The sequence below is a fragment of the Solea solea genome, chromosome 21, assembly GCF_958295425.1.
Source record: "Solea solea chromosome 21, fSolSol10.1, whole genome shotgun sequence".
Classification (NCBI taxonomy): Eukaryota; Metazoa; Chordata; class Actinopteri; order Pleuronectiformes; family Soleidae; genus Solea; species Solea solea.
Window position 1 is genome coordinate 19,616,743 of NC_081154.1, and position 24,754 is coordinate 19,641,496.

The following is a 24,754-nucleotide window of genomic DNA, read 5'->3' on the forward strand; positions in this document are numbered from 1 at the left end:
ATTTGTGACGTCATCAGTGGGCGGAGCTTTACCAAAAGGGAATGGGAACATACTCTGACAATCACCCTCAAAAATGACGTCCATTTTCATTACAACAAAACACTTGTTTTCAAAACTTAGAACCAATTCTGTAATCTGGATCAGATTCAGATGAAACTTCATAGGAGGTTCAAGTGTCTGATCCTGCGTACACGTACCAAATTCTGTTAAAATCCGATGAGTTTTAATACATTTTTTTGGGTGGTTTTTGGCGGTTCTACTCGTAAGAGATTGGGATTTCTTGTCAACAGTGGGTAACACATGCTAACAGAAGGACAAAGAGGTCGGACCTCTGATCGCAGATGTGTATTTTCTCTTTTCACAGTGGTCAAACCTCAGGGACATCGTCGACTCTAGCTCCCAGCTTCACCTTTCACGTCCACGCCGTGCTTGACAAGAAGTTCCGATTCAACCAAGAACACGACGTGTTTCTTCTGCTTCTGGAGATGACGAGTATCCCGCTCACACTGACACATTTTGTGTAAGTTTTCACGACACATTCATGTCCAGATCTTATTCAGTGGTTCATGTTAGAAACTGTAATCTTCAGGCTGCAGTTTGATTTTCAGCCTCACTGTTTGTCTGTGTTTTGTGTTCAGTGGAGTGGGACCGGAAGGATACCTGATCGAAGCACATTTCACCGTTGAAGAGAAGAACCTGCTCAGAGGAGAATGGCTGCGATACACGTACGGTGTAATACAACGACATAAAGAAATACAAGAAGCTGCCATGAGGAACATTTTCATTCCTATCGACTCCAACATTAAAGGTGAGAGGAGAAAAGATCTAGAGATTAGAGTCAGAATTCTGAGACTAAAGTAAGAATTCTATCTTAAGTCTCAGAAGTCAGAATTTCGTGATTCACAACAAAACATCACTGTTTTAATTCTCTGATGGACCAAGAGAGGGCCTTCAAAGTGGATCTAGACTGAGCTGTACTCAGAATGTACGGCCTAGAAGTGCATTACTGCATGGTCCAGCCCTCTGCTGGACCATGCAGTAATGCACTTCTAGGCCGTACATTCTGAGCTCAAACGGGTTTTTAAGCTTGTGACTCTTTTGTTTGGACTGATCGCCTGCGTTTCTTCTAGAGTTGCACCTCTACGAAGGCCTCATCAGTCGTCAGGAGGGACAGAGTTTGTGGCAGTCAGGTCTTACCATGTTAAACTGGAGGAAACCCAAAGGTGAAGTGATGTCAGAGGCCTGGCAGGCGGCAGCAAGAACTCTACTGAGCAGAATCTTCCAGAAATGGTCTCCATCAGAGCAACAGAGCACTGACACCCTGTGTGAGAACCTGATGCATTTTACGACGAGTCTCGGCTTTGCGCATATAAGCGTGGTGTACATGGACAATTCCCAACCTGCTCAGATCAAGGTTTGTGCAGAAGGAACTAAAACATTCATGACACACGACCTCCGAAATTTAATCAATAACCAAACTCTTTCTGTGTCTCCAGACGTCAGAGCTGATTTCAGAGACTCTGGTTCAGATCTTAAAAGGAGAGCCGTTGGAGAAGGTTCCAGGAAGCTGCATCAGCACCAGTCCTCTCACTCTGGGCCTCTCTGTTTTCATCGTTACCAGAAAGTGCAACATTGACCTCGGAGTCAAAGTCTGGGCTGAGCTGTGCTTCCTGGTTTCCTCTGAGACGGGAACCTTAGACGGGTCGCTCGGTTCTTTCAAGAGTCCACAGCAGTAAGTTTAGAAAAGTTTGTCTGCTGCAGAACTCCTGCCGTGTTTCCATCGTGGTATGGTCTAGAATGGTAAAGTCCTGGGTCAAGGTGTTTTGACCGAGAACAGTTCCTTTACTTGGTCGGCGGGGTGTGGGCGGTGCCTGGTGGTCGACACCCAGCAGCTTTTTTCCCTGCTTGGTTTGTGGCCGTTTGTAGAGTCGTGTTTCCACCGAGTTGAAGGGTACGGTTAGTTTGGTTCAGTATGGTACGAGGCCCAACTGTTCCATTCTTTGGCACCCATTCGGTACGTTGGGACAGTTGGTGCTGGTTGTTTTGATCCCATTGCTCATGGAAACGCAACGAAAACATGTGCCGTTCCACTTGGTGGAAACACGGCTAAACCACAAACCCTGCGTCCCCCAAGTGGTGCAGTCTGGTATGTCATGCAGTTACAAACGTTTTCAAATGTTGAGAAGGGATTGGAAGAATTGATTCATACCCTTCCAGGTTTTGGTAGCCTTCGGTTGTGGCAGAAAAACGGTACGTGGTGGTGGTGCGACGTGAACCATGTCACCCCGTGTATCTACATACTACGTCTTTCTAACTTGATCGAATCCATATTTATTCAGTGTGACGTTGTGTAACTCTCTGTTTCCTCGTCAGCACCGTGTTGGGTCTGATAAACCACTGTGCTCAGAGAGGGGTGTCGGAGATCATCCTCCTCGTTCCCCTGCTGCTCAGACTCCGGCAGCCAGGAGGCGGAGCAACACAAGTGGGTCCAGCTGTCGAAGAGGAGAACTGGTCGGGCCTCGAGTGCATCAATTTCACCAGGTTCAGAGAGTGTTTACAGTTCTCCCCCGACAAACGAAGGTGAGTCTTTTGAAGTGTGGCTATGGTGCTAACACTCGTAAAAACATGGCTGCCATTAGAGACGCAAAAAAAAGACAGATTTTAGACGCTTAACGAAAGACTCACGTGATAAAATCTGCTCCACCAAACCTCATAGAGAAAACCAGTGATTTTAGCTGCCGGGACACAGGAGCTGCTGGTCCTCTGCTGCCTCGTGTGGTCACTTTGTGTCACTGAATTAAGTCTGAATGAAATTTCAAATGCAGAATTCATTAAAATCAGACATTTGAACTTAGTGATGGAGGCAGCAGTGGATCAACAACTCCTGTGTGTGTGTGTGAGTGTGTGTGTGTGTGTGTGTGTGTGTGTGTGTGTGTGTGTTAAAATCACTGATTTTCTCTATGAGGTTTGGTGTGGGAGAGTGAGTGGTTTACAAACTTCACTTTCCTGTTGGAAAAGTCTGTGTAACAGTGAGATAAAGACGTGAACATGTGACGTAGACATCGTAGACTTAAACTGACAGAGATCTTTATGAGATGAGCCTTTTATTAAATGCCTAATATCTGTGAAAAATCCTCTCACGTGTCACAAACGTTCATCCGTGTCCAGAGAAGTGACTCTGTTTCTCCGCAGGAGGACGATGGATTTGATCCAGTCCAGCTTATCGTCGGCTGAAGCGACATCTCTGCTCCGGCTGAGCTGGATTTCCTTGATCGCCTTCGAGGATCTTCCTGAATTCTCGCGGCTGACGGGGATCGAGTTAGAACATGTGATCCAGAGTCTGCTGTACAGACTCCGCTGTGGTGAACACAGGGACAACAACCGAGCACAGGAGAATGTGAAGGTGGAAAAAACCCCGTGATATTCCAGATAACCGTGTCTCCTCTTCACAGTGATGATAATACTGTTGTGTTTCTTCATGCAGATTGTTCAGAAGGCCTTGACTCACGTCCTGCTGAGGGTCGATGAGGAGAAGGACAGGTAAGGACACGTGGAAGGATTTTCTGCCTCCACTCAAGCTCCGTGTCTCCTGCACTTTTTCCTTTGTCGTCTGCAGGATGATGGAGTGTGGAAACGTCAGCGCAGCGTTGATGAGCAGCATCGGCGTGATGAGGAGCACCTGCAGGCTCGTGCGACTCGTGCCGTGGTACGAGGCGGCCGTCACATCCTTCCAGCTCGTGTTGAGACTGGCAGAGGTTCAGGACGCAGCGCTGAATAAAGAGGTGAAGATCTGGTCCTCACATACTTCAACTGACTCACAGTTTCAGCTGAATTTGTTGTTGTTGGGGTTTTTTTGTCTCTCAGCCCCAGAATGAGAAGTTTGAGACCTTAAAGGAGGAACTCCTGGAGAAGCTTCACTCTGTGCAGCAGCAAATCTGCCAGTGGAGAGATGAACTTCTGCAAAAACCCACAATGACACCATCAAAATCCCTCACCTACCCGAGGGAGATCGAGGTTAAATGATCTTATTACTCGTTTGATTTCAGCTAGATTTGATGTATTGGTCGGTTGTTGTAAAAGTAAGACACGGAGTCAGCTTCAGTCTCCACGTTCACGTCTTTATCTCACTGTGAGACAGACTTTTCCAACAGGAAACTGAAGTGTGTAAACCACTCACTCTTCCACACCAAACCTCATAGAGAAAATCAGTGATTTTAACATCACACACACACAGGAGTTGTTGATCCACTGCTGCCTCCATCATGAAGTTCAAATGTCTTATTTTGTCACTTCGGCATTAAAAATCTTAAATTTGAATTGACTTTAGTTACACAAAGTGACCACACGAGGCAGCAGAGGACCAGCAGCTCCTGTGTCCCTGCGAGCTAAAATCTCTATGAGCTTTGGTGTGGGAGAGTGAGTGGTTTACAAACTTACTTATTAAACTAGTTTTTGGTTTGTTTACATCATTTGTGGAGATTGTGTTTGTTTCTCTGACGTCAGTGTTGAATTCTCAGATGTGGGACTCGCTGTTCAGAGTGGAGTGCTCTGTCGAGGGCGTTTCATTGCGGTGGACGGCGAGCCTGAAGAACGACCTGAGGAAGAGGTTCTCCACGGTCAGTGTGTGTGTGTGTGTGCGCGTGTGTGTGCGCGTGTGTGCGTGTGTGTGTGTGTGTGTGTGTGTGTGTGCTGACAGGTGCATCTCTGCGTGTCTCCACAGGCTGCTGAGGAAGATCAGGTCCTGCTGCTGTGCCTGGACTCAAGCTCGTCGTGTGTCAGGAGAAGCCACACGGCTCTGCAGACGTGTTTGGACGAACTGTGTCGCTCTGTGGTCCGGACAGTCTGTCAGGTACACTCACTGACTCTGGCACACAGGGGTGTCAGGAACATGTCTGATCAAGTTCCAAGTGAGTCTTTGGAGCTGGGGTTCTGTCGGTCCAGGTCCTGATGACGTGTGTGTGTGTGTGTGTGTGTGTGTGCAGCGAGGACAGGCTGGAGACCTGCTGCGAAGTCTCTCCTCTCGAGTGAAAGACCTCCCGTCTGTTATTGTGTCTGCGTTTGTCGTGGAATCCGTGGCGCAGTCCACCGTCGACCCGGTGGCTCAGTTGCTCCACCCACAGTCAGCCATCAACTTCCTGCTCTCAGACGGTAAATCGACGTTTATTTCATTTACACCATTTTCAGCCTGAAGTTACCATAAGGTTTATAAAATGGCCGCCGTGTCATGGTCTTGGTGCAGGTGACTGGGCGTCGATCCGTGTGGATGAGGCGGCAGCGGACGTCGTCCACAGCTGTGTGGATGCAGTGGCGTCTCTGGTGGACTCTCTGCTGCAAGGACATGTCCCTGTGGGACACCTGACGTCCTGCCTGAAACACAAAGAGCAGTTTAAGAGACTTTACCTGCAGTGTAAGCTTCAACCTTCCATCATTTCTGTTTTCAAAGAATCCTGTAGTTTCTCTGAGGTATGAGAGGGTGATGAGAACCTGGCAGGAGAAACGCACACAACCTGACAAACTTAGCTAAAAAGCTACATTTAGCGACTCACCAAAAGATTACGATATCATAACAACACGTTCACGTCTTTATCTCACTGTGAGACAGACTTTTCCAACAGGAAACTGAAGTTTGTGAACCACTCACTCTCCCACACCAAACCCCACAGAGAAAATCAGTGATTTTAGCTGTGGGGACACAGGAGCTGCTGGTCTGCTGCTGCCTCGTGTGGTCACTTTGTGTCACTGAGGTCAATCTGAACCAAGGTATTTTAATGCCGAAGTGACAAAATCAGACATTTGAACTTAGTGATGGAGGCAGTGGATCAACAACTCCTGTGTGTGTATGATGTCAAAATCACTGATTTTCTCTATGAGGTTTGGTGTGGGAGAGTGAGTGGTTTACAAACGTCTGTCTAACAGTGAGATAAAGACGTGGACGTGTCACGTAGATTTCATGAACTGAGTCTGTAGAAATTAGATGAAGCAAATTAAACATGTGGAACATGAGGAACAAAGATTACTAATAACTGAACTATAACTATCTCTGTGTGTGTTTGACAGACCGGAGAAACAGCAAACCTGAAAACGTTCCTGCTGACGGGAACTTGGTTTTGGCTCAAAGAGAAAAGGATTTCAAGGCTTTCGAGCAGCGGAGGCAGCAGATGGACTCTCTGATGAAGATGATGGCCAAAGTGACAGGAAGCATCACAGGTGAGTTCAGTCCAGTCTCCTCCACAGCGTTTGTTAGGTTGTGTGTGTTGGTTTTCATGTTGTCGTCGTCCTCAGTTCCTGAGATGCGGGCTCTTGAGGACCAGCACGGAGCAGATCTCCAGAGAATCCGTCTGAACCAACTGGTGCTGCTTCAGTCCATCGGTGCTGAAGCGCCGCTGAAGACCGCCCCTCCTCCTCAGGTCCTCTGGTACAGAACCAGTCTGAATGTGTTGAAAATGGCCACTGAGATGCAGAAGCTGCGTCACAGCAGCCTGGTCCTCTGCTGGTGGGTCAAAAGAGCCGCGGTGCTGGCGTCAGCGAGGCAGTCGTGCAATTCGGCGCCAGTCCCCGCCACCCTGACGCAGGTCTGCGAACAAATCTGGAACCCGCTGCAGACGGACTTCCTCCAGCTTGGTGTCCGAATAGCAGACGGAGACATCGCCTTCGAGCAGCTGGACCAGGTTTTGGCAGAGTGTGGCGAGCAGGGCGACGGAGCGCTGGTGAAAAGAGAGCTGAGCCTCATGTCCCAGCTGCTCTCTGCAGCGGGACGACTCAAACCGGACGAGAACTGGGAGCAGCCGAGACTCGGTCAGATCCTGGAGTATCTGCGTCTCCAGCAGGCAGCAGCTGCAGCCTCAGCCATCCTGGACATCGCTGACACAATGAAGCTTTCAGGGAACTTCTCTGAAATCCAGTCCCTCCGGCAGCTGGTAAAACACTTCCGTCATGTCCTTCTACGATATTGATTCAGACAGCATACCTCACCTTTTCTTTGTCCTTGTCTGAAACAGGAAGACGCCGCGTTTAAGCGCAGACTTCTGGGATCTCTCGGTGACGACCTGTTCCGTGCCAAACAGCAGCTGTCGTCCGTCACACGGCAGCACACCGTCTGTCTGCAGGAGTTTATGTGGAGTCAGATGCTGGTCAACTGGGTCAAAACAAACCTTAAAAGTAAAAACCATCAAAACACACATTAAAGGGACAGTTCTGGATATTTGAAGTGGGATTGTATGTTTATAATTCAGCTGTACATGGACAGGTGAAAACATGGCTGCCAGTGAACTCATCTGACAACTGCAAACTCTTAAGAACACGTTCACTGCTCCGTGTCACTGTAAGACGGCGTTTTACGTTTGTAAACCACTCACTCTCCCACACCAAACCTCATAGAGATAATCAGTGATTTTAACATCGCACACACAGGAGTTGTTGATCCACTGCTGCTTCCATCACTAAGTTCAAATGTCTGATGTTGTCACTTCGGCATTAAAATACCATGATTCAGATTGACCTCAGTGACACAAAGTGACCACGCGAGGCAGCAGTAGACCAGTAGCTCCTGATTTTCTCTATGGGGTTTGGTGTGGGAGAGTGAGTGGTTTACAAACTTTAGTTTCCTGATGTAAAAGTCTGTCTCACGGTGAGATACAGACGTGAACATGTGACGTAAAAAAACAGAACCGTACCTTCAACTTACCAATGCTAAAACTTAAATAGTAAAAAAGATGCTTGTGTGACCCTCGTGTGAAACAGACCGCAGCGATGTGAAGGTTTACGTCGAGTTGGCTTCCATCTCTGCCGGAGAGAATGACACGGAGATCGATCAGGTGGCCTGTTTCCATGACGCAGTGATGGGCTACGCTCCGCTGCTCTACTCCCTCTCCCCTCACGCCGGACTCGAGGAGTTCATGAAGCGTGCCGGTCAGGTGTGGGACGCCCAGAGCCGAGACGAGAAGCTGCCGGACAAACTGGTATTAAAACCATTTTCCATGAACTGATGGCATCACAGGAAGCTCGCTCTGTTGTGATAACACTGATGCTTTTCAGAGAGAGTCGACTCGTCTACTGAGCTGGCTCAAAGCCTTGAAGGAGACTCACGGCTCTGTGGAGCAGTCCTCACTCTCCCTGGCGTCGTCCATCAACGCCCACGGGGTTTATCACATCGCGTGGTCTGATGAGAACTCAGAGCGGGTACGTGATCCGTCACACGTAACAGACGGTTGGTTAATCTGAGCCATGATCAATGTCCCTCTGATTTCTGCTGGGTTTTGCAGAGATGTCTTCAGAACATGGTGCAGGTCACGGTGACGAGAGGCTCAGAGGAGAAGAGCTACAAGCTGGATGAGCTACTGGAGCTGCAGAACAAACTCATGCTCATGTCGTCCAAAGGAGAGCATGGCAGGGAACAAGTCAACAGGTTCACAGAGGTGAGAGGCCATGACGCCACCTTGTGTTCAAACAACAGCAACTGCAGAGGAGGATAAACCAAATCATCCATTCATCCAGACGAAGAAAAGTCTAAGCCAAACAAAAATCTGTGCTCTGTTTAACAAGCAAGCTATCATCAAGCTAGCTAACAGTCAGCCAACCAGCAAACTATCATTAAAATAGTAAGCTAGCATGACGTTTACAAGTTATCATAGATAGATAGATAGATAGATAGATAGATAGATAGATAGATAGATAGATAGATACTTTATTCATCTCACAGAGAAATTCACGTTTTCTGTGAACCTGACATTTCGTGACAGGTTACTATTAGTTGTTTTACTGGTAGTTGAGTAGTTTTAGAAGTTGTTTTACTGGTAGTAGTTTGTTAGTAGGTCATTATTAGTTTTACTGGTAGTTGAGTAGTTTGGAGACTAGTTTTGTTAGTTGTTTTAGTAGTAGGTTATTAGTAGTGGTTTTACTGGTAGTTTAGTAATTTTAGTAATTGTTTTAGTAATAGTTTGGTGGTAGTTTATTAGTAGAAATACTAAAGCTACTAAAAAACTACCAATAAAACTGTTTTAGTGATAGTTTTGTTAGTTGTTTCAATAGTAGTTTGGTAGTAGTTTCTGGGAGTCAATGGATCAGTGGGTGGGGCACGGACGCTGGGCTTCTACATTATGATTGGAGGCACATTCAACTAGCATGCTATGATCCAACTACCAAGCTGTTGTTTAAATAGCACGTTATCACGTGCTTCTCAGTGGTTAAGACCGGTACCCTGTGCGCGAAAGACATCATGGTCGCAATGGCTGATTGTACTCAATTCCATTGTAAGTCGCTTTGGATAAAAGCGTCTGCTAAATGATGTAATCATCCAGCTAGCAACCCATTATCCAGCTATAAACAATGAAGCATGTGCTTTTACAGTGAAATCCAAGTTATTCATTCTGTAACTTCCTGCACTGTAGGTCTTTGAAGGCGTCCAAAGAATTGGCAGAATCCTCCTTCAGATGCAAATGTCCGGGAACATGCTCTTCAGGAAATGGCGCGCTCAGGTCTGGTGCAGTCCACACCACGCGCCGTGCATCACAGCCACCTTCATATCGCTGCAGAGTAAAGAGATGGTGTACTGCGGCGAGGTGACGGAGCAGCTGCAGACTCTGGCTCACTTCATGGACTGTCGTCAGACAGAGTGGTGCTCCTTCATCAGCGACATGCGCTCACGGTTCCACCTGCTGAACCACTACACCTCAGAGCAGATGGTTTACATGTGCTACTGGATTCACAAGGTTTGTCGATGGCAGGTCTCAGTTCCTCAACAGTTATGGCATTTACTCTTTCCCATTAAACCCCAGTGCACTCTCAACGAGATCAGAGTCGCTAACAGCAGTGCAGAAGATGTGTCGTCAGAACCCCATGAATTAGCAGATGCTGAGTTTGATGATGAAGATCAGTGTTACGAACCTTCACCAGCTTCAGCGGGACACTCTGATGAAGGCATGGAAGAGACTCAAGATTTGATGGAGTTTTCTTCTGATGAAGATGACTTTGATGATCCCAAAGACAACAGTCCAGAAGACCTTTGGAGATTGTTCAAGAAAGATGAATCAAAATACCTCAATGAGTACTTGGACATCTCAAGTCTGGCCCACTTCCTCTGTTGCCTGTCTGAAATGAACCAGCAATACATCGTCAGGAATCTACCACCGATTCTCCAGGACGGAAAGCCCAATCTTCTGTTTTGTCCCAGTGCAGAGGTTTTCACCACTGTCCTATCTTTCTACACCGAGAGTCCAGAGCAGCCTCTGCCATCTGCTGATGAGGTTCTACTCTGCACAGAGGAGACCACAAAGGAGGAGGTAGAGATCTTTCTGCGCCGAGCCCTTGGCCAAGGCCCAAAACAAAACTGTCAGAAGATACATTGTCTGGTCAATCCAGGGCTGCTGGGATATGATGTCAGTGTGGCCTTGGGAAAGCATTTTGAGACCCTGGCGAGGAATGCTAACCCACATTATCGTTTGGTAATCGTGAGTCCAGTTGTGCACCAACACAGATACGTGCCGTCCTTCTTCAGCAATGACAAAGTACAGGCTGGTATGAGTTTAACATCAGATACTGCCAGGAAGTACATCCACCACCACTTCACTCAGGACGCTCTCCAACAAAACCCTGTGGCACTGGTTTCTCCAAATCAGCTGTCAGTGTGGATGGTGTCATCTGAACGCCCTGCAGTTGGTAAGGATAACCCTGTCTGTTACTTCTGGAGTTTATTTGATATATTTTTATGGGTTTCTTTTATCCTAATATCACTGTGACAACTCTTAGTTACTCACTCACTCACTCATCTTCTGTCGCTTTATTCTCCACATGAGGATAGCACTGGTGCCAATCCTGGCTGACAGGGCAAAAAAGCGGGGTCACATCCTGGACAGGTCACCAGTCCATCACAGAGCCACATAGAGACAAACAACCACCTGACAACCTTTTAGTAATGTTTTTTCTTTAGTAAAAGAATTCAAAAGATCTTAACTAACAAAAGGAATGTAGGAGAAACATTAACATATGCCATGTGGTGGTGAACGTGGCTGAAAGTGTTGCCTCGCAGCAGAGAAACATCTGCCTGGAGTTTACATGATCTCCTCATGTCCGGGTTCTCCTGTTTCCTCCCACAGTCCAAAAACATGCAGAGGTTTAGAGACCGTGAGAGTGAATGGTTGTTCCCCTGCGATGGACTGGGGACGTGTCCAGGATGTGACCCTGTCTTGCACCCTATGTTAGCTGGGATTGACTCCACCTTTCCTAACCCTCATGTGGAGGATAAAGCAGTTTCTTGACAGAATGCATCTTTTTTCTATCAACAGGAAAATCCCTGTATGTGAATCGGTTGTTTGAGAAGTTTCAGCAGAAATGTCTCGGCGCCAAACACATCAGGATCCGACTGATTGAGCCATGTGTTGACGTGGACTGGTTGATCCAGATTCTGTCAGAGAAACTGTCTTCCTTGAGAGATCAGGATCCTGTGCTTCTGCACATTGACACTGCGGGTGTAAGTATCTCTGCAGATGGCATCTTCTGGTGTTGGAAGTGGTTGAAAGTCCTTATTCTTAGTCTTTTTTGATTCCTGTCAGGTTCGTTCTGGACTGGAGGAGCTGCTCTTCCGTCTGTTAGTTCTGGGTTGTTTGAGTGACAGCCTCGGGATGCTGTGGAGAAGGAACGTGACCCACTTGATAACTGTTGAGGTCCTGAACACACACAGATCTTCTCAAACTCGTCCAAAAGAGGTAGAAATTTTATTTTACTTTTTTCTTTTCGGGGTTGGTGTCAGAAAATTGGGTAATCATTAAAGTTTGTTGACATTAGTCATGTGGTCCTTTTTAATTTTTAAATCGTAAAGTTATGGGCTGTTGTCCTTTTGTAAATATAAGGTGAACAAGTAAAAATCACATCATGCTCAGATTCAGTGATTGAATAATGCTTGTGTTTCTCCCACAGATCAGTTTTGGACTTCTGGACATTCTGCCCACGATCCACTGTCGACCTCCAAAAGAGGTGAAACAGTTGTTCCAAAACCAACGTGTTTTTAAAAGACAGACATTCGATCCACTCATGGATGAGGGTGAGTTTTGCAGTGAGGGCATTCAAAGACCCTACCAATACCTAAAGCTCTACCACAACCAACAGAATCTGGATCATTTCAAGTATGATGAAGGATCCAGAATGGGGGATCCCAATGATTGCCTCCAATACTTCTTGCTCTACTGTGGAATGAAAGATCCATCTTGGGCTGAGCTGAAGAACTTCTCGTGGTTCCTCAATGTGCAGCTGAAAGACTGTGAGAGCTCAGTTTTCTGTGATCCAGATTTTCTGGCTGACCAGCTTCCGGGTTTTAAGGGCTTCATTGTGAAGTTCATGATTCTAATGGCAAGAGATTTTGCCTCACCTTCTCTGAACACATCAGATGAAAGCCCCATGCGCTTTGAAAATAGTGCGGAAGATGACCTTCTTTCTTGTCTGACGATTCGAAAGCGTTGGGAAAGTGAGTCTCATCCATACATTTTCTTTAATGCAGACCGATTCTCAATGTCTTTTCTGGGCTTTAATGTTCAGACACTGCGAAACAAACTCTGTGCAGTTGATACTCTCAGCAATAAAGTCCTGATAGAGGATGTGATGTCACAAAGATTATTTGAGGATTTGGAAAGGCAAAGGATCTCTCTGACCGAGGACTTTAATCAGTTGCACCGACAAGACAAAATCAGGAGGATTTCGTGTGTTGTTGGTGCAAACAAAGGGATGCAGGATGACAAATTTGATCCAGACCCAACATATGAACTCACTGCTGACAATGTGATGAAGATGCTGGCCATAAACATGAGATTTCGATGCGGAATTCCAGTTGTCATCATGGGCGAGACTGGCTGTGGCAAAACCAGATTAGTCCGATTTCTTTGTGCGCTGCAGAGGGAAGAGAAACCAGTTGAAAACATGGTTCTTGTCAAGGTACACGGTGGCACGACGGCAGAGATGCTCTACAGAAAAGTAAGGATGGCAGAGACACTTGCTGAGGAGAACCGCAGAATGCACAAGCTAGACACCATTTTGTTCCTAGATGAAGCCAACACCACAGAGGCTGTTTTTGCCATCAAGGAAATCCTGTGTGATCAATCAGTGCAAGGGAAGCCCCTGAAAGCTGACAGTGGCTTAAAAATAATAGCTGCTTGCAATCCTTACAGGAAACACTCACCTGAAATGGTGGAACGACTGGAACGAGCAGGATTAGGATACAGGGTGAAAGCAGATGAAACAGACGACCGTCTCGGCAAAGTCCCACTGAGACAGCTGGTGTACCGAGTTCAGCCTCTGCCACCAAGCATGGCTTCTTTGGTGTGGGACTTTGGTCAGCTGAGTGATTTAACTGAACTCTCCTACATTAAACAGATTGTCCAAAAGACAGTTGCCGACCATTCTTTGCCTGTGACTTGCATGAAGACAATCTCAAATGTGTCGGCAGCCTCCCAGAGATACATGCGCAGTCGGAAAAATGAGTGCAGTTTTGTGAGTCTCAGGGACGTGGAAAGGTCTATGAAAGTGCTAGTCTGGTTTTACCAGCATAGCAAGGTCCTGTTCAACAACTGCTCCAGTCTCAGTGAGACCTCTAAAACACTGAGGTGCCTGATTCTTGCAGTTGGTATCTGCTACTATCCTTCTCTGGCATCCAAAGACGAGTACCTTTCTGTAATTTGTGGGTACTTTCCAGAGCCGCTCTGTTCTTCAGCTGCATTGCAGGAAGAAATTTCTTCCTGTCAGGACTTCCTCCTGCAGAACATACAGACAAGAGAGACGATAGCCAAAAACCTTGCACTCAAAGAAAATGTGTTTCTTATGGTGGTTTGCATTGAGCTGAAGATCCCACTCTTTCTGGTTGGTAAACCAGGCAGCTCCAAGTCACTTGCTAAAACAGTGGTTGCTGATGCCATGCAGGGCCAGAACTCTCACTGTGAACTTTTCAAGAAACTCAAGCAAGTTCATATGGTCTCCTTCCAGTGCAGTCCTCACTCAAGCCCAGAGGGCATCATAGCAACATTCAGGACCTGTGCCCGCTTTCAGAAGGACAAAAACATGGAAGAATACGTGTCAGTGGTGGTGCTTGATGAGATTGGACTTGCAGAAGATTCTCCTCAGATGCCACTGAAGACACTCCATCCACTTTTGGAGGACGGATGCATTGACAATGACAAGCCAGATCAACACATGAAGGTTGGCTTTGTTGGCATCTCTAACTGGGCTCTTGACCCAGCAAAGATGAACAGAGGAATATTTGTGTCCAGATGGGATCCAAGTGAGGATGAACTTGTGGAAACTGCCAAGGGAATCTGTTCATCCTCCAATCCAATCCTCCTGAAAATCACACATCTCTTCCAACCTTTGGCAAAGGCCTTCTTGAACATCTGTAATGAGACCTCGAAGAATCAGTTTTTTGGTCTAAGGGATTACTACAGCCTCATCAAAATGCTCTTCGCCACAGTCAAATCCACACAAGAAGAGCCAGACAGTGGACAGTTGGTGGAGGCCATCTTGTGTAACTTCAGTGGACAGCCAGATAGTTTTGACCCCATCATATTTTTCCAAGAGGTTTTCCAAAGCCTTGCAGAAATTCCCAGACCAAGCACCTTGCAAATGGTGCAAAAGAATCTTGATTATGGCACGAACCACGAGAGCCGTTACCTCCTTTTGCTGACTACTAACAATGCAGCTCTTCATATCCTTCAGCAACAAGTCTTTGCCAAAGGAGACCATACACAGCCCGAGATAGTCTTTGGCTCAGGATTCCCAAAAGACCAGGAATATGCACAAATCTGCCGCAATGTGAACCGAGTCAAAACATGCATGGAAACTGGCCGCACTGTCATCCTCCTCAACATGCAAAACCTTTATGAAAGCCTGTATGATGCATTGAACCAGTACTATGTTTACCTCAGTAAGCAGCAATATGTAGATCTGGGTCTTGGCTCCCACAGAGTTAAATGTCGGGTTCACACAAACTTCAGACTTGTGGTCGTGGAGGACCAGAAGAAGGTCTACGAGCAATTTCCTGTGCCCCTCATCAACAGACTTGAAAAACACAGGCTGGACAGGAGTACTGATCTGGAGCCATGGCAACGCAGGGTTCTTCACAAACTGAGGGAATGGGTGAAGGAATTCTCAGGTGAGGCAACGGAGGATTTTATGCTGTCTGAGGTTTTTGTTGGCTTTCATGACGATGCCTGTGCTAGCGCTCTCTTGCAAGCACTTGAAAGGAGAACACAGGATGAAAAAAGTGATCCTCTGGACGAACTCGAGTCAAATTCTAATGGACTCAAAGAGGCACCTGGTTTCTTGGGTGCCCCAATGGACATAGATGTTGCTAAGAAAGAGGATGAGTCAGTGGTAAAGAATGATGAAGAATCCACTGAGATGTGTGCTGAGGAGACCAAAGTCATGTCTGAAAGTGAAGAACCGATGGAGGTAGAAAACAGTATTGGGACTGGTGAGGAAAATGAGGAAGAAGAAGTTTTTGATGTAGCTAAATGTCTCTTGTTGAACTGTGCTACCCCTGACGCTGTGCTGAGGCTGAAGTATTCAGCTTTAGCAAACCAGGAGAAAGGGAAACTCCAGAGAGTGTACTTCCAGCAACAGCATCATCACTCTCTCAGAGATTTTCTCGAAGACTGCCTGAACAAGACTCAGGGACCTACCAACTTTCTCGAGGTGAGCCGAAGACCACGTCATTCATTTGTTTTAATAATTTCCTTACATATAGTTGACCCTGCTGTCCGCTGTGTTGTTTTGCATAGATCACTACGTTCTCCAGCTTGTTAACCAGATCAGACGTCAAGGTCGTAGCTCATGCTCTTGGACTGCAAATGGAGAGGATCCTCCTGATCTCGCTCCACCAATTTGACACTGAAGTTTCCTTCTGCAACACAATACGGTACCAACTACTCGTATAACATCAGCAGGGGGCTTCATTCATTTTATTTTGTGGTACTGACACAGTCCTGTCCTGAAAAACCTGAACCTTCTTTTTCATTATCCATCTCACTCTCTTTTCTGTGCCAGAGGTTTTCTCCAAGGTGCAGGTCACTCTCTTAACATCCTGTTCATTCAGATGGACCTTGAGGAATCGCACTGCAGCGACGCGCTCGTCGCATCAGCAAAGTAAGTCGTGTATGAGTATGTCAGCAGATCTCAGCGTCCGTGTGCAACAAAGGACATGGGAGATTGTTGAGATTTGCTTGTGATTCCACCCGTGAACAGATATTGCACCATGAATTACTTGACGTCACTGGAGGGTCAGACCTGTTGGGTGATGTTTATCGTGAAGGTTTCCAGGATCCCAAGCCAGTCTCAGTACATTGGGTTCCAAGGAGGTGCAGTACTATAAGCCGACTTTGTTATGCATTGTGTTTTTCAAGATTCAAGTCTTTTATTTTGTCTTTTGCGTTCAAGGAGTTTGGCAGTCTGTGCACATTGACGACCTGAGGGATTCAGCGGACATGAGTCTGAACCTGTCGGTCTTCTGTGGAACTCTCGTCAGCCACCTGATCAACCCTGCTCTGTCAGGTACAGACGGCGGACAGCATTAAAATAGTTCCTGTTCAATAAAATGTTGAAGTGTTATTGTTTTTTTAAAAGTAGGACAGCAGGACCATGGAGAAACGACAAGAACAGTAAGAGACTCTCGGGTAAGTAAGACGTTTATTCATTAATTTGTGTCAACATTAAACAAACGTCAGCCTGCTCAGCATTGTCTCTGTGTGCAGACGGACAGCGCGCACCTCCATGGTGTGTCCTTGGTGAGGTCATGTCTTCAAAAAGCAGTGGGTTTGCTGAGGGACCCCAGTGGTGTGACATCCCGAAGCATGCAGCGGATTAACATCCTTCTGAGTCTTCTGGGAACTGGTCAAGGTCAAACAGGAGGTAAATATCTACAGGAGTGAGAGTTTCTGTCCCCCATAGCACAAAAACACCCAAGTGGAGCATTAACAGAGTTCCTTATGGCTGAGTTTCCATCATAGTAACGGTTCAATTGGTACTCTTTGTCAAGAATACGTTCTGTACCAAACCGAACCGTTTCACTTGGTGGAAGCATGGCTTGAGGGTGCGTTGGTCATCATTTGTCTCTGAAATCAAACGTCTTCTCTTCTTTGAAGTCGACTTCCAGACGGTGATCATGAGCAGACTGGCTGAGGTTCTGGCTCAGAGAGAAGAACTGATGTTCTCACCGAAGGAGTGGGTGAACAGGGAAGCCAAGAAACGAGCGGCTCTGCAGGAGGCGGGAACTCTGAGGTAAGAAGAGAAAAACAGTCCGGAGCAGCTGAGACCAGGAGGGTTAAACCCAAACCACCTCAGGCGCCAATAAGTGTCTCGCGAGACCTCCTGATTCTGAGGACTCCTCGTCGGTGGCCCTGATCTTGCATAGCAGGTTTTACCTCTCACAGACAGTAGGTGGCAGTAGAGACAGCCTCCACTCCCCCCACAACACCACATTTAAGGAGTTCACTGTGTTCTGGAAGTTAGTGGTAAAGTTTGGAAACCCCTAAAACTAAACTTGTTTTGTAGGAAAAAAAATTAAAAAGTAGAGTTTAGTTTGTTGGTAAAACCACTTTTTCGAGACCTCCTGATTATGAGGACTTCAGGTCGACGACCCTGATCTTCCAGTAGGGGGCAGTGGAGATCTCTTTTTTATTAATCGCGATTAATGCGATAACGCTGACAGCCCTGCGTTAAAAGTACGTGTTGTTCAGCTGGGTTTGAGTTCTTCAGTTGAGTTGTTGCTGTCTTCTTCTGGCAGACACACTCTATGGCGCTGTCTTCAGTCCACCGTGATCCCGATCCTGGTCAGTATGTTAGAAGTCATGGACCGCTACGCCAATCTGGACCTGCTCTGTGACCAGAGACTGAGCCGTGGTCTGGTCTCACTGTGGCTGGACATCATGGCAGACCCGCAGGTCTTAGACCTGAAACCTCACCACAAATCAAGGTGTTGTTTGTTTGTTACCTCATAACTAAGGTTGTTCTGTTTTCATGGCCGTGGTTTTATTTTGTAAGTTTGTCCTCCTGTTAGCAACTTCCTGTCTGCAGTTTTTTGACAGATCAATGTGGATTTTTTGTGATGGATTAGCGATCACCCAAGTATGCTCCCATTTCATTTAGGTAAAAATCGAGCCGGCGATGACGTCACAAAAACCATCACATTTTCAAGAAATTCCCGTCTCTTTACAAGTCTCATCTGGATCTGATCCAGATTATGGATTTGGCCACCATTTTAAATCTAACATGGTTGAGTCCCATTGAATAAGTCCAGATGTGTTTATCTCAGCGACATCCGAACAGATCAGGATGGATTTTGTCATGTTTATATGATGGTGATCGCTATAAGGAGGTAAAGATCTGTACAGATCCAGGTTCTTCTGGATCCAGAGGATTCAAAATGTAGGGTTTTAGTGTCTCTGAATTGGTGTGTTGTGTTTTACAGTGAGTCGGACCAGGAGGTGCTTGTGCAGCATCACTTTATGTTGGACGACCAAGAACAGCCCTGCTCTGCCCCCTTCAGCTGGCTCATCAGAATGCACCTGGAAAGCCTGTGGGAGGAGTCTGAGTTTATACAAGGTTGTTTTGTTGTTTTATGAATGAAAGAGTTAGACATATACTGTACAGTGTATACATATATATGTATATTCTGGTGATGGCGGCGGGTTGACATTCTCTCCTTGCTTAGCAACTACAGAGGACGGCACAGAACGGATTGTCCAGTTCGTGAGCTCCTTCAACAGCAGCAGACTCGCCGTTCACCTGCAGAAGCTCTCGGACCAGGAGCACTCAGAGTTTGCTCGTCTCTACCTTCAAGACTTCCTGCTTCTTTCTCTGAAGATCAAGTCAAAGCAGGAGCTCAGGGTACGGACGCCACCCGTCTGAGATCTGAGGTGTAGTCAAACAAACGTACACATGCTAACGGCGCCTCTGAACAGGTGTTGTCCCGGGCCGTGCTGGGCGGCGTGGCGGAGCTTCAGACGTGCGCCGGCGCCGCCCCTGACCTCTCGCCTGCCTGGATCACGGCCACCGCCAAACACTTTGCCTGCAGGTTGGAAACTCTGTGCCACATGTTCCAGCTGCAGCCTCAGCTGCCTGCTGACGTCCTGCAGAAGAGGCCAAAGACGGAGCCGCAGGAAATGGTGAGAGAGAAAAAAACATCTACGTCTTTTTCTCACTGTGAGACAGACTTTTCCAACAGGAAACTGAAGTTTGTAAACCACTCACTCTCCCACACCAAACCCCATAGAGAAAATCAGTGATTTTAGCTGGCAGGGACACAGGAGCTGCTGGTCCTCTGCTGCCTCACTAAAGTCAATTCAAGTTTCAGATTTTCAATACCGAAGTGACAAAATAAGACATTTGAACTTAATGACGGAGGCAGCAGTGGATCAACAACTCCTGTGTGCGTGTGTGTGTGTGTGTGATGTTAAAATCACTGATTTTCTCTATGAGGTTTGGTGTGGGAGAGTGAGTGGTTTACAAACGATAACGTGAAACATGTTCTTAAGATATTGTAGACTTGTCTTGATGTTGATTTTATCAAATAAAAAAAGTTAAAGTAACTGGAAACTGTTTTAACGTCACACACACAGGAGTTGCTGCCTCCATCACTACGTTCTAATGTCGGATTTTAGTGAATTCGGCATTTGAAACATTTCATTTAGACTTAACTCAGTGACACAAAGTGACCACACGAGGCTCTGTTCTGGCTGTGGAGTCCACTCACAGTGTTGTGCGCCCCCTGCAGGTGGAGGACATCGTAGCTCTGGGTGTGTGCGTGGAGCAGACGAAGCTGCTGACCGTGGCGTCGCTGCAGGATTGCGAGGCGTTCGTGCGGCGCGTGGAGTTCCTGCAGCCGTGTCTCGACGGAGCGTTCGGTCAGAAATACAGAAACGTCTGCGGTCCGAGCAGCCGGCAACACCTGGACTCCATCAGGTATATTCTTCTTACCTTTGATTTAAGTTTCCTTATTTTAAGGAAATTTAGTTTGGCTTGAAAACTTTGAAACTATCTTGTAAATCTGTCATTTTCACACACACACACACACACACACACACAGTGTGTTAAATTTTTTCAGTAAAAAATTATTGAATTTTTTTTATAAAATTTCATGATTTGTTTTCTAGATCTTGCCCAAATTTTAAGGCAAAAATAAACATTTATTTAAATTCTCTTGTTTATGAAAAAAGAATCCTGCAACTTTTGCTTGGCTAAAATTTTTTAAACTTTTCTTGTTAATTTAGTCGCTTTCAGACTGAAGTAAAGTTCTTTAAAACGAGGAAAAAATGTACACTAAAAAAACGAAAAAAAAATTTAATTGGTTTAAATGTTCTTGTTTTAAGAAAAAAGAATCGGCTAAAATTTTGCTCGGCTGAAAAAACTAATCTTTAAGAACTTTACAAGAAAAGTGTCAAATATTAACTTTTTAAAGGTGTCTTCCTTTTCTTGATTAAGCTGAATTTGAGAATGTATACTTTAGAATTTCTTATATTTTAACACAAACAGGACGGACAGTTACAACATTTCTTCCTTAAAATTGTGTGTATTTGTCTTTCTTTTCTCGCGGTGTTCGTCTCCGTCAGGACGCTGTGGGACGGGATGCTGGTCGTCGCGTCTTTCGTCCAACACGTGGTTTTTAACGGACGACATGAGAACGACCTGCGTTTACAGGAAGTGACTCTGAGACACTGCAACCTTCACCTGAACGTACGCACGCTCAAATCTCATCCTCGTCCGTGTGTTTGAGCAGAATTTCCAGAAAAACTGGGAAATTTTTTCACAAACTCATCATTAACATTATTATTATTATTGTTGTTGTTATTATTGATTTTAAAATGATTTAATCAAACGTAACGCGTGACATTTGCGTCTCACAGCTGATGCAGGGGGCGTCCGACATGCGCAGCGTGGACACGCTGCAGCAGCTGATCCGTGTCCTCAACTCTCTCCACAGCGAGTGCATCAGCCGGGACCTGAGGTCAGAGCGGACGCACTTTAACACTTTAAACGTGGCTTTGACGTGCAGCGAAGTCTCTGATGGTGTCGTTGGTTCTGGTCCAGGTTCGGCATTTCCTGTCCAGTTTGCTTGCTGGAGCTCAGAGAGCCGTCCGTCCTGCCGTGTCAGCATGTCTTCTGTCTGCCGTGTCTGCAGCTCTGCCTCCAGCCTCACAGACGCTCCTGTCCGCAGTGTAGAGCAGATCTGCCGCAGGATTTCACCCCCACTGTTTCTGACGCCATCAAGTAAGTTGGTCAGAAACGTCGTAAGTGTCCGACTCATCGCAGAGAAAAAAAAACAGATTTGAGTCTTTATCTCACTGTGAGACAGACTTTTCCAACAGGAAACTGAAGTTTGTAAACCACTCACTCGCTCACAGTCTGAAGAGACTGAACTCTCTCTTCAGGATGTTGTGACTCAGTGTGTGTGTGTGTGTGTGTGTCAGGTCGTCCCTGCAGCAGCACACTGCCATCAGGACCTGCTGTAACTCCTTCTTCCTGGAGGTGGTGTCGCGCTTCTGTCTGTCCGAGGGCCGGCAGCCTGAAGAGGGCGTGGTCACGCTCCTCTTCTCTTTACTCGTCTCCACTCACGGTGAGTGACAGAGTGTCGTAGGCTGACCTCGTGTGGGAGGAGGAGGATTATTAGTTTACATATTTACATATATTTGCATATTGCAGGAGGCGTGTACAGGACCAGAGACCTCACCCCCTTCCTGGAGTGTGTGGACAACAGTCCAGTGGTCAGATCTGTGCTCCCCAAACTCCTGCTGCAGTACAGGTACGAGGATTAACACGGGGGGGCGTGGCCACTGCAACACGCTCACACACTGTTCTGGTCTACCCGCCCATGTGGGGACCATGAAAACGTCGCAGGTCGATCAGTGTTTGTACAAAACATTAACGTAAACAAACCCGATCGTGTCGCCCCCTCTCTGTCTGTCTGTGGCACTGCAGCCTCACAGCAGGAGTCCGTTCTTCTCCTCTGCTTCATTTCCTTCATCTTAAGGCAATTTTAAATCAGGTTTTTTCACTTTATATTTTCTAACACAAATAAAATAGATTTTAACAAACAAACATGACGCCAAATTCAAAATGGCCGAGGTTATGGTCCCTGCAGACGCGACAGAACCATATTGCACCACGTTTTTTTTTTAACATATTTTCCTTATTTTTATTAAGTTAAGGAGAGAGAGACACACACAAGTCACTCTAGCAGCCGCCCACGCACGCCACACACACACACTCATTATAAAAGCTGAATACGTCCAAGAAAAATACAAAACGTAAACTGCGATTGTTTAAAAAACGTAAAAGTTATCAACATTTTTGACTTAGGCGAGAGAAGTCTGAAGTCTCGTGACCCGTTTAAAGTTCCAACCACGTCTCTGTGTTAAATTATGACGACACTGTGACGCTCCAAAGTGGGCTGGTTTCCCATTCATGTTTATGTGGAAGTTATTCGTGACACAAATTATTAATTTGTGTCGCCATGGTTACTCGAAACGCTTAGAAAGGTCGTAGCACACCATTCCCGATCAAACCGCACATTCTCAAAACTGCAACGCGAGTTACACGCCAAACTTTTGGGCGGAAGATTAAACGTGCAGGATTAAGAGATGCATCATCATCATCATCATCATCTTCATAATACTGCACTTCCTGCTGTTGGTAAAGAAAGACTGTGTTAGGTTAACTGTGGTACATATGTCAGTTTTGACCAGGCAAAAGCTCACATTGAGACCTACATGAAGAACCTGGAGGAGAACCTTCTGGACTGTGAAGACCTCACTGAGCTCTACCTGCTGTTTGTCAACTGTCTCCAGGTGTTTCCTCCGCCGTCCATGCTCACGTTAGCTCACTCTAAATATGTTTGACCCTCACTTTCTAACGCGTCGACGTTCATCCCTCGCAGGATTCCCTGCTGTGTTCGGGAGCGAGAGAAGTGAACGACAGCGGGGAACAACGGAGGCGAGGAGATGCACGGTTCTTGAGCCGGATCGCCAGGAAACAGGCTCCAGACCGACGGGAGGAACCGGCTGAGTTCCTGCTCAGTGTAGCCAGACTGAGAATCTGCATGAACACAGCGGCTCGCATCCTGGATAAAGTCTCCGCCGGAGGTGAGTAAAGAAGCTGAGACTGATGACACAGTCAGCACTGTCCTCGGAGGACACGTGGCTGCCAGCGGAGACACAAGGAAACACTGTTATCTCACTGTTACACAGACTTTTCCCACAGGAAACTGAAGTAAACTACTCACTCTCCCACACCAAAGTCCATAGAGAAAATCAGTGATTTTAGCTCGCTGCTGGTCCTCTGCTGCCTCGTGTGGTCAGTTGTGGTCACTTGTTCAAATGTGTTTTTGAACAACTGTTCTCTCTATGAGGTTTGGTGTGGGAGAGTGAGTGGTTTACAAACTTCACTTTCCTGTTGGAAAAGTCTGTGTCACAGTGAGATAAAGACGTGATCATGTGACGTAGACATCGTAGACTTAAACTGACGTTGATTTCATAAACTGTCTTAAATCAGTTTTTACACACAACTGTCACTTTAAACTGGGAGTCAAACAAAAGGCTGTAACTGCAGGTTTGTTTGCGTGTGATTGGCAGGTAGAAGTGAGGAGGCGGAGTCTGAGTTCCTGCTGCAGGTGAAGGCGGTGTGTGAGTACTGTGCTAACGACTGGCACAGGGTTTACCTGCTGCGAGCTCTGCACAGACTCTCGGGTCTGGACTGCATTCTGTCTCTGATGAACAGCCCGGCGTGGACGTGGCTTTTCCCCGCGGAGCTCATCCGCCTTCAGGTGAATAACCAGGAAATAAGCCAGCCACCAGGGGGCGACTCTGCCATTCTTTATCTGAATTTGACCATTTTCCTCAGTTGAGCATAGATGTCATTTCCCTGGTAATCCAGGGGGTGGCAGTGTGGTGTCATGAATGGTCTATGGAATACTATTCTGAAAATAATGTTTATGTGAAGGGACATTTTTGGACTTAAGGTGCCGAGAGTGATCTCCTTCACGTTTTTTTTGATTTCTAAAGTTCTAACTTCATTTTCCTGACGAGTTAATGATCTCAGCTCTTCTATAATGAAACATTTGTAAATTATCTTCACATTTAGAGGAAAATAGACGACACGTGACACATTGTTGTCATTTTTTCAGCTTCTTAAATGTGAATATTTTCTGGTTTCTTTGCTCCACATAACAAAATCTTTTTCATTTGAAATAAACAGGTGGATTTTTGTCCATCTAATGGTGAGACTGCAGATTGCAGCTTACACAGAGTAATTGTTTTTATAAATGCAGTCATTGATAGTTGATAAATCCTGTGTTAAAAGCAGCTGCTTCCTGTAAAATGAAGATCTTGTTGTTGGAAATTTAAAATTCTTCTTGTGTTTTTTTGTTTTCCCAGTCACAGACGAGGACTCTGACTGTGGACCAGTTCCTCTGCTGTGGCCTCAAGTACCGCGCGGTCAGAGACGCCGTGACCCAGGTTCTGCTGGAGGACAGGCCGGACACATTCAGGACAGAACTGCAGGTCAGAGGTCACAGAAAGGTTGCTGCTTCACTGGGGATGTTTAGTTTTTTTATGATTGCCATCATTGATCGTTTTATTCTCTCGCGTGTAGAAGCTCCGTTCTTCTCAGATCGGCCTCGTGGCTCTGGCTCTGTTCCGAAACATCACCTGCCTCTACAAGTCACCTGACGTCAGGACACGCCCCTCCACACAAGTGAGTGCCTGTGATATCATGTGAAAAAAAAACATAAAAC

General features: G+C 46.3%; 1 protein-coding gene across 3 annotated transcripts in view; it reads left to right on the top strand.

The window, feature by feature from the left end:
* Nucleotides 1-371: 371 nt before the first annotated feature.
* Nucleotides 372-24,754, top strand: part of rnf213b (ring finger protein 213b) — a 34,002-nt gene continuing 9,619 nt past the window's right edge. The window contains exons 1-45 of one of the 3 annotated variants that reach the window (XM_058620837.1): nucleotides 372-520; nucleotides 639-808; nucleotides 1,131-1,414; nucleotides 1,497-1,732; nucleotides 2,374-2,580; nucleotides 3,193-3,403; nucleotides 3,485-3,540; nucleotides 3,617-3,782; nucleotides 3,865-4,014; nucleotides 4,518-4,616; nucleotides 4,721-4,849; nucleotides 4,983-5,148; nucleotides 5,240-5,407; nucleotides 6,058-6,207; nucleotides 6,283-6,917; nucleotides 6,999-7,158; nucleotides 7,741-7,958; nucleotides 8,035-8,178; nucleotides 8,262-8,414; nucleotides 9,387-10,653; nucleotides 11,280-11,464; nucleotides 11,547-11,699; nucleotides 11,911-15,666; nucleotides 15,753-15,889; nucleotides 16,018-16,116; nucleotides 16,216-16,328; nucleotides 16,408-16,521; nucleotides 16,594-16,643; nucleotides 16,722-16,878; nucleotides 17,112-17,247; nucleotides 17,753-17,941; nucleotides 18,437-18,570; nucleotides 18,680-18,855; nucleotides 18,930-19,133; nucleotides 19,742-19,929; nucleotides 20,577-20,700; nucleotides 20,871-20,971; nucleotides 21,055-21,234; nucleotides 21,435-21,580; nucleotides 21,667-21,766; nucleotides 22,700-22,811; nucleotides 22,901-23,105; nucleotides 23,595-23,785; nucleotides 24,396-24,521; nucleotides 24,613-24,714. In XM_058620837.1, the coding sequence (XP_058476820.1) occupies nucleotides 486-520; nucleotides 639-808; nucleotides 1,131-1,414; nucleotides 1,497-1,732; nucleotides 2,374-2,580; nucleotides 3,193-3,403; nucleotides 3,485-3,540; nucleotides 3,617-3,782; nucleotides 3,865-4,014; nucleotides 4,518-4,616; nucleotides 4,721-4,849; nucleotides 4,983-5,148; nucleotides 5,240-5,407; nucleotides 6,058-6,207; nucleotides 6,283-6,917; nucleotides 6,999-7,158; nucleotides 7,741-7,958; nucleotides 8,035-8,178; nucleotides 8,262-8,414; nucleotides 9,387-10,653; nucleotides 11,280-11,464; nucleotides 11,547-11,699; nucleotides 11,911-15,666; nucleotides 15,753-15,889; nucleotides 16,018-16,116; nucleotides 16,216-16,328; nucleotides 16,408-16,521; nucleotides 16,594-16,643; nucleotides 16,722-16,878; nucleotides 17,112-17,247; nucleotides 17,753-17,941; nucleotides 18,437-18,570; nucleotides 18,680-18,855; nucleotides 18,930-19,133; nucleotides 19,742-19,929; nucleotides 20,577-20,700; nucleotides 20,871-20,971; nucleotides 21,055-21,234; nucleotides 21,435-21,580; nucleotides 21,667-21,766; nucleotides 22,700-22,811; nucleotides 22,901-23,105; nucleotides 23,595-23,785; nucleotides 24,396-24,521; nucleotides 24,613-24,714 (11,982 nt within the window). In that variant the 5' untranslated portion in view covers nucleotides 372-485. The remainder of the gene's footprint in view (nucleotides 521-638; nucleotides 809-1,130; nucleotides 1,415-1,496; nucleotides 1,733-2,373; nucleotides 2,581-3,192; nucleotides 3,404-3,484; nucleotides 3,541-3,616; nucleotides 3,783-3,864; nucleotides 4,015-4,517; nucleotides 4,617-4,720; nucleotides 4,850-4,982; nucleotides 5,149-5,239; nucleotides 5,408-6,057; nucleotides 6,208-6,282; nucleotides 6,918-6,998; nucleotides 7,159-7,740; nucleotides 7,959-8,034; nucleotides 8,179-8,261; nucleotides 8,415-9,386; nucleotides 10,654-11,279; nucleotides 11,465-11,546; nucleotides 11,700-11,910; nucleotides 15,667-15,752; nucleotides 15,890-16,017; nucleotides 16,117-16,215; nucleotides 16,329-16,407; nucleotides 16,522-16,593; nucleotides 16,644-16,721; nucleotides 16,879-17,111; nucleotides 17,248-17,752; nucleotides 17,942-18,436; nucleotides 18,571-18,679; nucleotides 18,856-18,929; nucleotides 19,134-19,741; nucleotides 19,930-20,576; nucleotides 20,701-20,870; nucleotides 20,972-21,054; nucleotides 21,235-21,434; nucleotides 21,581-21,666; nucleotides 21,767-22,699; nucleotides 22,812-22,900; nucleotides 23,106-23,594; nucleotides 23,786-24,395; nucleotides 24,522-24,612; nucleotides 24,715-24,754) is intronic. The other 2 variants (XM_058620839.1, XM_058620838.1) reach the window with 2 other exon arrangements.